Genomic DNA, 12,119 nt, shown 5'->3' on the forward strand with positions numbered 1-12,119 from the left:
AAGAATTAAAAAATTAATAATATTTGTTGTTAAATTGACTTGACGTCTTATATGAGGCCTACTTAATTTTTTCCCACAAAATTTTCTTATAATAACTTTGCTAGATTACTTCTAATTAGTTATTATGAATTATTTAAGACATGTCTGTTTCGTTGCTTCAATCATGATTTTATTATATCACCCCTAATTAATTATTCTGTCATCCAACAATTGTGCTACTTAAATTGGAGTAGAAGAAAAAATATTATAAATCACAATAATTAAAAAATTAAATTATTTAAAAGATATAATTGACTATCAATGCCACAAAATTTTGAATAAGGAGAGTAATATACAGTATTATTTGAAAATTACATAAAAAGCACTATAAATTACAATAGTTAACAGCTTAAAATATTTAAAAAATAATAATTTGTTATATATTTTTTAAAAAATACATACAAAAATATTAAAATCACAATAATTGACAACTTTAAAAATTTAAAGGTCAATCTGTCTGCTTTTGGCACAACTTCATTGGTCTTTTCCCTTGTCTTCATTTTTTCATCCATTTTAATTTGTTTATCTTATTTCTTTAATTTGTTATATATTTCAAAAAAAATCTTGTAAATCATAATAATTAATAACTTTAAAAATTTAAAATATATAAAATATTTCTTTGACTGTCGAAATTATATCAACGTGCTTAAATTGAATTATAATATTTAACAGCTTAAAATATCTAAAAAAAAAAATCTGTTATATATTTAAAAAAAATACGTAAATAATACTATAGATCACAATAAGTAACAACTTAAAAAAAATACAAAACATTTGTTTGACTCTTGAAATTATCAGCGCCCCTCAAATTGGAATAGTTAAAAATATAATTGACTATCAATTACACAGAAGCTTGGACAAAGAGTAATATGTATTATTTGAAAATTACATAAAAAGTAATATAAATTTTAAGTATCAAGTTTCAAGTAATATAATAATTAACAACCTAAAAATTTTTAAGTATATAAAATATTTGGTTGATTCTCGAAATTATATCAATTCCACTTAAATTTAAAGAGAAAAAAGATATATTATAAATCTCAATAATTAAAAACTTAAATTAATTTTAAAATATAATTGATTATCAATGACACAAAAGTTTAAACAAGAAAAGTAATATGTATTATTTAAAAATTACATAAAAAGTATTATAGCTTACAATAGTTAATAACTTTTAAATTCTATTTATATCACATAAATTGAGACCCAATAATAAGCCCATGCATCTAGTAGCATATATAGTGTGTGTAGACTATTTCTCAAGAGTGATAAGCCTTTCTATCCCTGGTCACTGTATCAGCAAGCAAGGTAACACCTATATTTGAACATTATACAACTCCCTCTTGTATATGTCAAGTACAGACATAAATTAATCATCATCCAGGAGAAACGAAAATAAGTCCAAGACACGCAATGAGAACACTGAATATGTAAAACACAAGCCGGAGGGCCGAAGATCATCTTCACCTTTTCAATTTTAAGGTCATAATATATTAAGAAGCAGAAGTTGCCATCACTTCTAGTATTCAGAATTTGTCTTGATTTGATACGGCTCTCACGGCCATGAACAATTAGTTTTATTGAAATAACACAATATAATATTGCTAGTTATTTTTGAAGTCGCTGCTTATTTCATGTACAGCATGATACTTAATACAGGAACCGCATATCCTTTGCAGGTTATTCTCCTGGAGCCACTGCAAGGCTATTTGACAAATACGCTGATAATCACTAGAGAAAATCCAGGGTCACCCTCTCTTGTCCACAAAGTATATGGGGTGGTGGAAGGTCAGTGAAATCCATAGAAATCTCATTCACATTTATGTTTTTCTTGATCCAAGCTCTCTGTATGGGCATATGCGCATTATTAGTTATAAATTAGGAAAAAATACGAAAGCAGATTTTGTGAGATAAGATTCACATTGACCTCCAGAAGTTTGTTTTCCTCTCGCAGCATTTTTTCCTGGAAAATTTAACATGATATTGGTTCATCCTAGAACAATTAAAGATATCACGATACATAGAACTGTAGAAAGCAGGGAGCCGATGTCTAATAACTCCCGTCCACCTTAAGGAGTGGAGACAATTCTATAAGACTTGATGATCCATTAAGTCTCATTGTCAATTAAGTCTCAACATACTTTTACACCAGCCTATCAAAAAACTGATGAGGACAAGTGTATGCGAGCGCTAGCCCTCAGTTGAAACAAGGATGAGGTGTTGTATAACCCTGGAAAAGAGGGAAAGTTCAACACCAGAATTGTACAGTTCTAGTTGATGAAAAGATGCTAGTTAATCAAATGCACCATGATCTGAAAGTCAAAGTTCACGGAATCAAAGCCGTGCTGATACAGAGCTTCACAATACACAGGCAGATAGACCATACTCACGACTTCAGGAAAAACTACTTTTCAGGATGTGCCTATGGAAATGAAAACTTACCCTCTCATGAAGACCCTTAACATATTCAAGCAGCAAATGTGTCTGTAAAAAAGAATTATTCAGATTTTCATCGTTCGAAGATACTAACCCCAAAGGAACGAGATTATAATACTGAAGTCAAATATTAATTCGAAACAAATGCAAAATGTTTCATAAAGGGATAAAGCAAAAATAAAAGGTATAGCTGGAGGAATTCATTAACAATTATGGTTCCTCATGCACACAGTATGATCCCGCAAAGTGGGGTCTAGGGAGGGTGAAGTGTAGACAGACTTTACCTCTACTTCAGAGGTAGAGAGCTTCTTTCCAATAGACCCTAGGCTCAAGAAAAAAATAGTCCAAAGCAGTCCAGAAAAAGAGATAATAGAAGAACAAGATATAACAGCTAGTAACAAAAACAATAGATAATAACAGGACAGTAACTACGACAAAATAATATGATAGTCGAAGTACAAGACAATAAATAATAACCTAAATCAAAGGACCTGAAAACTACAGTGATAATACTCCCAACTACTAGTATGGATGGTGACAATACCACATACTGCTACCTACTAACCTTCTGCATACTCACAATTTGAAAATGAGAAAATAAATCATGAAATAAAGCATTAGAACGTATAGAGTTAAAAGAGATGAATGAAAACATCATTGAGCTATGGCTCGTCATGTCTGAAAATGCGTTCTAGTATTAGTAAAGCTAGAGGCAGTAAGAGGGAAGCCAGTACTTTTTATGTACCATATCTTAACACCAGAGTTCCAATTGATGCAATTCTAATAGGCCAGGGGAATGTAGAAGTACCTTTCTCGATCTGATTTGCATTAGAGTTGTTTGAAGTTCCTTTTCCAGATGGATAAGGTCAGTCACAGGGAGACTATCTGCATTAGGTTCCTCGAGTTGCCTGTCAAATTGAGACGGAGCATCAGTAGTATAAGCTTTAAGAAATAAAAGTGAAATATGAGACCAGTACCTTTCTGTTGTTTGTAGCAGTTCTCCCATTTTCATGCTCGAGTATTTAGACTGCTGTGTCCAAAAATGCAAGTTTGATTATACAAGATAACATTGAATAACACCCAAATAATTACTGAGGATACATTTCAGAACACGCAATGAATCGATGATAATCTACAAATCAGCTGTATTAGCTACACAAATGAACAACTAGTCAGAGCCTGCTTCCAGGATTTAATGATATGCTATGTGTGTGTAGTATAACTCATTTTAGTCGAGGAACCAGATACGCTATGATGAAGAGTAAACATTATTAACAATTCGGAGTTTGTAGTCTCTGAGGTGGCACATCAAAGCTAACGTGGATATTTAGTATCGTTGGCAATATGCAAGAAGTTACATGCATTTCACAGTTCACCTTGAAATTGTTCCGGTTAGATATGTTGATAGTAGTCAACTAATCAAATACCTCTGCGACCTTGATTTCTTCAGAGATCTCTTTTTCTGATTCGACATGACCTTCATATCGTTGAAGTATCCCTGTCAGACTGGAAAACATAATATGAGATATGCTTGTTGGTGGATAAGTATAAGGAAAATGTTATGGGCAGTAGATCAATTTCGTGTAGGTTTATTTATGACGAAGCAAGTTTGGTAGGAAAATTAGCCATTATCAAAGGGATGCAACAACAACAACATAAGCAGTATAATCCCACAGAGTGGGATATGGAGAGGATAGTGTGTGTGCAGTCCTTACCCCTACAAGGGTCAAACACTTGATATTCTATGTGAATTCGAGGGATAGATTTTTTAAAATTTCTAAATTAAATTTACATATTTGAAAATTACACGAAAAATACTACGAGTCAACCAAAATAATGACTCAATATATTTATAAGAAGTTCGTGAGAAAATTATAGTCAAAGAAAAATTGTTTTAATAACACCACATAAAATGGGACAGCAAAAGTCGTTATTATAGAATATTTCTAAACTAAAATAAAACAAATAGAAAAATAAATTTCTACTTAATGTAGATATTAGAATGGAAAGAAAATAATATTATGGAATATCTCACTTAATTATTCTAGTAAAACCATAGTAGCAACAAATGCAACATCAATTCTCATCCTTGCTTTGGTTGCAACAATCTAAAAAATAGAAGTTGCTTCAATTTCTGCTTTGGTGGTTTATGCTAGTATTGTTTTTGAGTGTTTCTAAATTTGCACTCTCTTATAACACGAGCTTTTCAGTTTATTCCTTTCTGGTTTTATGCTCATATATATATTTTCTTGTGTGATAAGAAGGTGTTAACAAAATTTAAAGGTAAGTTTTACATAGTGATGGTTAGACCTACTATGTTATAAGAGGAGGAGTGTTGGTCAGTCTGTCAAAGATCTGAGTAAGATCTGATATGAATTTACTATGAGAATTAGGAGCAAAATTTATGAAATTGCAAATGAAACCAACAACTCAAATGTTTTGGGACAATTTTCTGATATTTTGATAAACAACAAACAACTAATTGAACTAAATAACTTGACACTTTACATTTTCTGATAATGACCAACACAAAAACAACTACGACTACCGAAATGGAAATTGGACTGATACTCTACTGTGCTTCCATGGAATGTGGAACCAATTGCAATCATGATTCTCTCTCCTGTGTCAGAGCTGTTATCACCGAATTGCAGCAACAACCGCGTCTGACGTGGCATGATCATATCCCTCCATGGCTCATTAATGAAAATAGATCTCAGCGCTAAAGCCAAATAAGCTGTCTTATTCTCATTACTAGTATTCAGGTTCGAACCCACACACTAACATCATTTCTTATTATTTCTAGCTCATGACAGTCAAAAATTTCCATATTTAGAAGATGAGAGTTCTGAGATGAGTATGTTGAGATGGATATATGGGCATACTTGGAGATAGATGATTAAAATGAAGATATTCAGGATAAGGTGGGAGTAGCCCCTGTGGTCACTACAAGATTAGGGAAGCGAGACTGAGATGATTTTAGACATGTGAAGAGAAGACACACAAATGTCCCAGTGACTAGTTGTGAGAGGATGAAAAGATGGGTTTGACTAGAGGTATGGGTAAACCGAATAAGTATTGAGGAGATGTTATTGGAGAAGACATGCCACATCTTCAGCTTTCAAGGGCATTCCTTTGATAGGTTACGGAGGTTGCGGATAAGGGTAAACAATATGTAGTTAGGGGTTTTCTTACCTTCCTCTGAGATATGCTTGGTGGAAGTTTGGAACACCATATTTGTTTCTCCATATACCAATAGTATTAGTATTATTAACATAGTTTCTTGTTCTTTAATATTTGTTACTATCTGTTGTTTCTTTTACTTCGATTATCATATTCTTTAGCTGTTGTTATTGTTCCGTTCTTGTGGAATGTTATGTAATGCTTTTCATGTTAGTTGTCTTTATTTAGATTGCTTTTCTTATCCAAAGTATAGTCTGAAGTTGTGATTTACCTTAATCCCCTCCCGCCAAAATTCAGTTATCTACCTACGTGTTTATAGTTCTAGTGTATTTCAGTCTGTTCTTGCTTCCTCAATCTCTGCTACTTTCAAGTTCCAGTTTATTTCTTGGTTGTACTTAACTGCTTCTCTATCATAATTCTGCTTCTCTATCATAATTCCTTGCTTACTAGTTCCAAGTTTTCTTTCATTAATTTTAGTCCCTGAATTTTGGTATTTTTTTGCTTGGGGGGTTTTTGTGGTAGCGGTTGTAGCCTTGATGGTGTTAGAAGCTTCGTAGTGACCTATCATTATTCTCGCTTATTGCCTTTTTGGATCCAGTTTTTCACCCATTTACTTTAGACCGTGTTGTTCTAGAGTTGGTGTGGCAACCTTTCATTATAGAAGTTTGTAAACTATTGCTACTTTGGTGGATGATGATAAAAGTAAATCCTGATGGAACTTTGGAAGAGCATCCGTAATGCAGGTATGAAGTGGTTGGCTGGTTGTTTAACGTCTTTTTTAGGACATCTAGAATGCCCGAGGAATGGAGGTGGAGTACAATGATTTTATTGTGGAAGAACAACCGGGATATTCATAATTGTAACAACTACAAGGGTATCAAGTTGCTAGCCATACTATGAAAGTTTGGAGAGGATGGTGGAGATAGGGTGATGAAGGGTGTATCTACTACCGAGATTGATGGAGCAGTATGAGGAGAGGAAGATCGATTTGCATATGGTGTTCATTCACCTCAAAAAGTCTAACGACGAAGTCCTTAGGGGGAGTCTATCGAAATGTTTACTGAAGGAGTACCCATAGCTTACATTAGGGCAATTAAGAACATGTACAATGGATCCAAGACATGGGTGAGGATAATGGGAGGGGACTCGAAGTACTTCCTTATCGTGATGGGGTCGTGTTGGGGATCAACTCGTAGCTCATTTTTTTTCTTTTGGTAATGGATGAATTGGCACGACATATCCAAAGAGAGGTACCATAGTATATGATGTTTGCGGATGACATAGTATAGACTAGCGAGATGCGCAATGGAGCTAACAATAAACTGGAGCTTGGAGACAGACCTTAAAATTCTAACGGGTTCAGATAGAGCAGACTAAGACGGAGTACATAGAATGCAAGTTCAGTGGTGCAGCTCACGAAATGAATGTTAATGAAGTAGAGGTTTGCATCTGGTTTTTGTGTAAAATATAATATGCCACCAAGACTTAGATGTAAGTTCTATAAAGTAGTAACTAGACCAACTAACTTGTAAGGGGCAAAGTATTGGTTGGTCAAGAACTCGCATTCTCATAAGATTAAAGTAGCAAAAATGAGGATATTGCAATGGGTGTATGGCCATACTACGAGGGATAGGGTTAGAAACGAGGATATTTTGGACAAGGTGAGGGAGACGAGACTGATATGGTTTAAACATATGATGAAAAGATGTTCAGATGCCTCAATGAGGTATGAGAGATCGGATATGGTGGTCCTGAGGAGAGGTAGAAGTAGGCTAAAGTAGTATTAGGGAGATATGATTAGACAAGGGATGACATGCGTGTTAACTTATCGAGGACATGATCCTAAATAGGAGATATAGAGATCGAGGATTAAAGTAGACGCTACTATTCTTTTTTCATTATTTTCAGCATAGCTTTTTCACTACTGTATTTTTTTTTCATACTATTTTTTATATTCATTACTTGGCCTGAGGGTTCTCCAGAAATAGTCTCTATATTCACAAGGTAGTGGTGACATTATATACACACTACTTTTACCAAATTTCACTTGTGTGACTACACTATGAATATGGTATTTTTGTTGTTGAGGGTCTATTGAGAACTACTTCTACTTTCATAAGGTAGGATAAGGTATGTGTACATACTACCTTCCTCGACCCCACTTGTGGAATTAACTGAGTTTGTGTAACACCCCGCAATTTCCCAGCTCAGTTTAGTCTTCAGTACACGAGAATCCCTAAATAGAATTTTTGTTCTAAGCGAAATTTCGCAGATTTAGACCCACCATCTTGTAGGAAATTCAGTCAGCTTTCCAATGATATAAAATTTTCCCAGATCCTATAGCCGGGTAAGAAGTTATGGCTATTTTAAGTTCCAATCGTAAAACACCATCATTTCAGTCAGTAGCGTGTCGCGCCATAGGTCCAAATGACAATTGTCAATTTCCAGTATGACTCTGTGATCTCACCACTTCGCGGAGGGCCTCTAATTCCCAATTGTCCAAATCCAGTAAGGGTCCGCGATTACGCCACGTCACGTCGTCAGCCCAGTTCCCAGCTGTCAGTTTCCAGCGAGACGGCGCGATAGCGCTGCGTCGCGTTAGGACCCCAAATCGGAAATTTCGATGAAAAATTAAAGTTCCGTCCAAGGTTAAATTAGCCTTTTCCCATGTATTTTATCTACCCAGATATGGGATTTAATTCCTAAAAAATGTATTTAGGTCATTATTAACTCACTTTTCCCCAATTTAAGACATTCTCTCTCAAAGATAGAAAACCCTAGCCTCCAAGTTTCAAGAGCAATCTCAAGAATCCCTCCGAGAGTCTTCAAGAACTTCAAGAATTAAGATTCCCAGGTATGTTAGATGTTCATTCATGGATCCTTACCTTCCATGGAGCCCAAGAATCCCCTTTTCAAAATATAAGACTGTGGATTCCATGCTTTCTATGTTTGAATTGAATTGAATTCATGTTTCATGTTATTGTTGGGTTTTCGTCCATGATTTAATTACAAGTTTTCATGGAATTAATCATTATATGTGTTGAATTGCATGATCTTCATGATAAACCCTACGATGTACAAGTTGATTGATGTAGCTATGATCACTATGTTGTGTTTACTATTATGTGACCTAAGCATGCTCCCCGAGTGTTTGTCTAAATACCTAAGTGAATGAAATAGTGTCATTATTCCATGATAACATGTATTCCCCATTCATGTACAAGTTAATGCATTACAAGTGTTTGATGAAATGTCTTTATGGATGAATTGTGAACAAGTGAATATTGTTATATTATTCAAGATCATGGTATGCTTTACTTTTCATGCTATTGAGTCCTGGGGATATTTAATACCCGACAATCTAACTGTTTACCTAGAGCCTTAGTAATTACAGAATAAAATCCGTAATATACGAATAGCAGAACTCAGTCAGTTACCGAACTCAGTTAACTCTGTCCAGTCCAGTCTGTCCAGTCCAGTCTAATCAGTCAGTGACATTCAGTTGGGAGTAGGAACTAGCACCGAACGAGTGTAGAGGTAACGACTTCACCCGTCAGGAAGGCAAAGTCGTTAGTAGCAGTCTCTCCAAAATTCAAGATCCCAAGGCACAAATTCAAGCTTCCTTCAAAGGAAATTCACTAAGGTCAGGTATGTGGGGGTTTATTCAAGGATATTCTTGTGTTCTTGTGCCTAAAAGTTTGATCTTTAATTGAATTTTAAGAAATTGATTTACTAGGGTTTATACCCACTTTTCTTATGCTTTAAGATTATGATGTTTCCTTATAAGTTAAGCCTTATTTAGCACAAGATTTCATGTTTAATTATGTTTTTATCCATGAAAGTAATCTTATGCATTGAGCTTGGTATTTTGACATGAAATTCCTGTGAGTTGGTAAATGATTACAATTTTTAGCATTACGTACTCAGTTTACTAGAAGTTCAAGCTAACTAATTCACGTTATAAAGTATTATAGCATTAATTAAAGTTTTAATTTTGATCTTATGATCTCAGATAAGATCTGAAATTCACAAATTTCTTTATAAGTATTGATTTAAGCAAGAAAAGCATAGTTGGTTTTCAGTTTTATAACTCCATGTGCTATTTTAAGGTGAATTTCATAAGTATTGAGTATAGGAGTATATAGTTTGGGAGTAGTATTTAACACCGAGAGGAGAATGTGGGTTTAGCGCATCCTATTTCCTCATAAACTATGTGCCACTGTAGATTTAAGAGGTCTCTCCAGATAGTGTCCCCATGCCCCAAGGAGCTAAGTTTAGTGATCACTCTAAGTTAAGGTTCTATACCGATGACAAGGGTAGAACATCTCCCCTCAACGTGGGTAAGATATTGGACTCCATGCTAGTTCACATAGTTTATGTCGGTTATAAGAATCTCCCCCAAGAAAAGTAAAGAAGATTTTAGAAACTAAGTGTGATTGGCTCACAAGCTTTACTCAGTTATTGCTTTATGATTTATACTTATGCTAATTCAGATTATCATATTATGCTTTATTATTCAAATTTTAAGATAATTTGTCTTTTCAGTTTCTTTCATGATCATGGTGAGCCTCTCTACACTTAGCATGCATATTTTATGATTATGATCGGTATCAGTTTTACTTATTGCATTCAGCCTCACAAACTCAGTATATTCCAGAAGTACTGACCACATTTACGTCTGTGTGGCTATAATTGTTTCATTATGTAGGTATCAGTTGTAACCCACAACATCATGATCAAGCAGTTCACAGCTTCCAGACAGCAGGTAATGAGTTTTCTTTATCCAAGGACTCAATTTAGTTTGTAGATTCAGTACTTTATTTTTACTCATGTGAATTGATTAGGGATAGTTGGGGTCATGTCCCAGCTACCTATAGTCAATATTAGTAAAGGCTTCATCAACAGTTAGTCAGAGTTGATGTATTCAGTTTTAGTTTTAGTTTCTTTTTGCACAATCTAGTGTTGTAAATGTTTTAAACAATATTGTATTGAACAAGTTCAGCTAATTACATTACTTCTGCTCAATATTTTCATTTTATGTATTTTTATTCAGTTGCTCATGAATTATGCCAGTATCATAGGTTAGCTTGGGATCACTTGTAGTTCTAAGCACCATGTGACGTCCAGGGATAGTCTAGGGCATTACACAAACTAACCATAAGGTGTAGTGACCTCTTTAGTCATCCAACTTTCACTTCCTCATATTGTGCTTTGGTTACTTTGCTCCACAAAGTCTGATGATCAATGGAATATTTCCACAACCATTTCATTCTCAAAGCCTTGCTTTGTAGTATGAATTTCTTAATCCCTAGCTCCTCGTTTTTCTTGCGATGTTAGCCTATTCTCTCCTTATTCTGTTGCCAAAGAAAGTTTCTTCTAATTCTATCCAACCTATTGATGATCTCTATTGGAATTGGAAACAGGAACATCATGTATGTCGGGAGTGCATCAAGTACAAAGTTAATCAAAGTCAATTTACCACCTAAAGATACACATTCAACTTTTCACCTTTGCCGGTTTCTTTTCACTCTTTTCCACTACACTACTCTAAATTTCAAAGATTTAGATTTGGCACTCAATACAGTACAACCTCACTAGCTAGAATTTCTTTCAACGCTTCCATATTTGAAACTTCATTCACAGGATACAAGTAGCTTTTAATGCAGTTGACATGTAAATTGGAAGTACCTTCAAATAAAACCAAAATGTAACACCCCGAGTATTTAGGAGTCCAAACAAAGTTGAAAACAAGTCTACGTGACCCCTAGATTGAGTGCAAAATAATTAAGATGGGTTCGGACGTGTTGGGGAGGTTTAGGACGTGAAAAATGATCAAGCGTCGTGAGGGGACCATCACGCGATGGCCCTACGAGGCTTGCTTCCCCTGTTGGGGCTCGCGTCGTGCCCCCCCCCCATACAATTTTTCGTCGATAGAATGTTGTTTTAAATGTTATTTCCACCCTTGAACGAATGAGCAAGCAAAACATACCATTCAAACTCTAGAAGATATGCTAAAAGCCTACGTGATTGACTTTAAAGGAGGTTGGGAAGACCACTTAACGCTTATTGAGTTTGCTTATAATAATAGTTAGCATTCCACCATTTACATGGCTCATTTTGAGGCCCTTTATGGTAGGATATGTGGACCACTGATTGGATGGTATGGGGTAGTGAGACTAGATTGTTCGGACCTGGCCTTGTGCACGAAGCGAGGGAGAAAGTCAAGGTTATTCACGAGAGACTTAAGATAACTCAAAGTCGCCAAAAGTCCTATGCTGATGTGAGGTGAAGAGAGCTAGAGTTTGAGGTTGACGGTTAGGTATTCCTAAAGGACTCCCATGAAGGGAGTTATAAGCTTAGTCCCTCTACATTGGTCCATATCAGATTCTAAAGAGAGTTGGAAATGTGGCTTACTAATTGGACTTACCGACGAGCTTGGCATCGATTCACCCCAAACACAT

General features: G+C 35.1%; 1 protein-coding gene across 8 annotated transcripts in view; it reads right to left on the reverse strand.

Annotated features, from left to right (window-relative positions):
• Nucleotides 1–1,469: 1,469 nt before the first annotated feature.
• LOC107850793 (agamous-like MADS-box protein AGL27) overlaps nt 1,470–12,119 on the reverse strand; it is a 34,914-nt gene continuing 24,264 nt past the window's right edge. Inside the window, exons 2-7 of one of the 8 annotated variants that reach the window (XM_016695552.2) lie at nt 3,903–3,981; nt 3,453–3,502; nt 3,284–3,383; nt 2,482–2,523; nt 1,961–2,002; nt 1,470–1,884 (exon numbers count right to left, since the gene is read on the reverse strand). In XM_016695552.2, the coding sequence (XP_016551038.1) occupies nt 1,771–1,884; nt 1,961–2,002; nt 2,482–2,523; nt 3,284–3,383; nt 3,453–3,502; nt 3,903–3,981 (427 nt within the window). In that variant the 3' untranslated portion in view covers nt 1,470–1,770. Of the gene's footprint in view, nt 1,885–1,960; nt 2,003–2,481; nt 2,524–3,283; nt 3,384–3,452; nt 3,506–3,902; nt 3,982–12,119 lie in introns of all 8 variants that reach the window. The other 7 variants (XM_016695550.2, XM_016695553.2, XM_047401118.1 and 4 more) reach the window with 7 other exon arrangements.

Source organism: Capsicum annuum, chromosome 12, assembly GCF_002878395.1.
Source record: "Capsicum annuum cultivar UCD-10X-F1 chromosome 12, UCD10Xv1.1, whole genome shotgun sequence".
NCBI classification, from domain to species: Eukaryota; Viridiplantae; Streptophyta; class Magnoliopsida; order Solanales; family Solanaceae; genus Capsicum; species Capsicum annuum.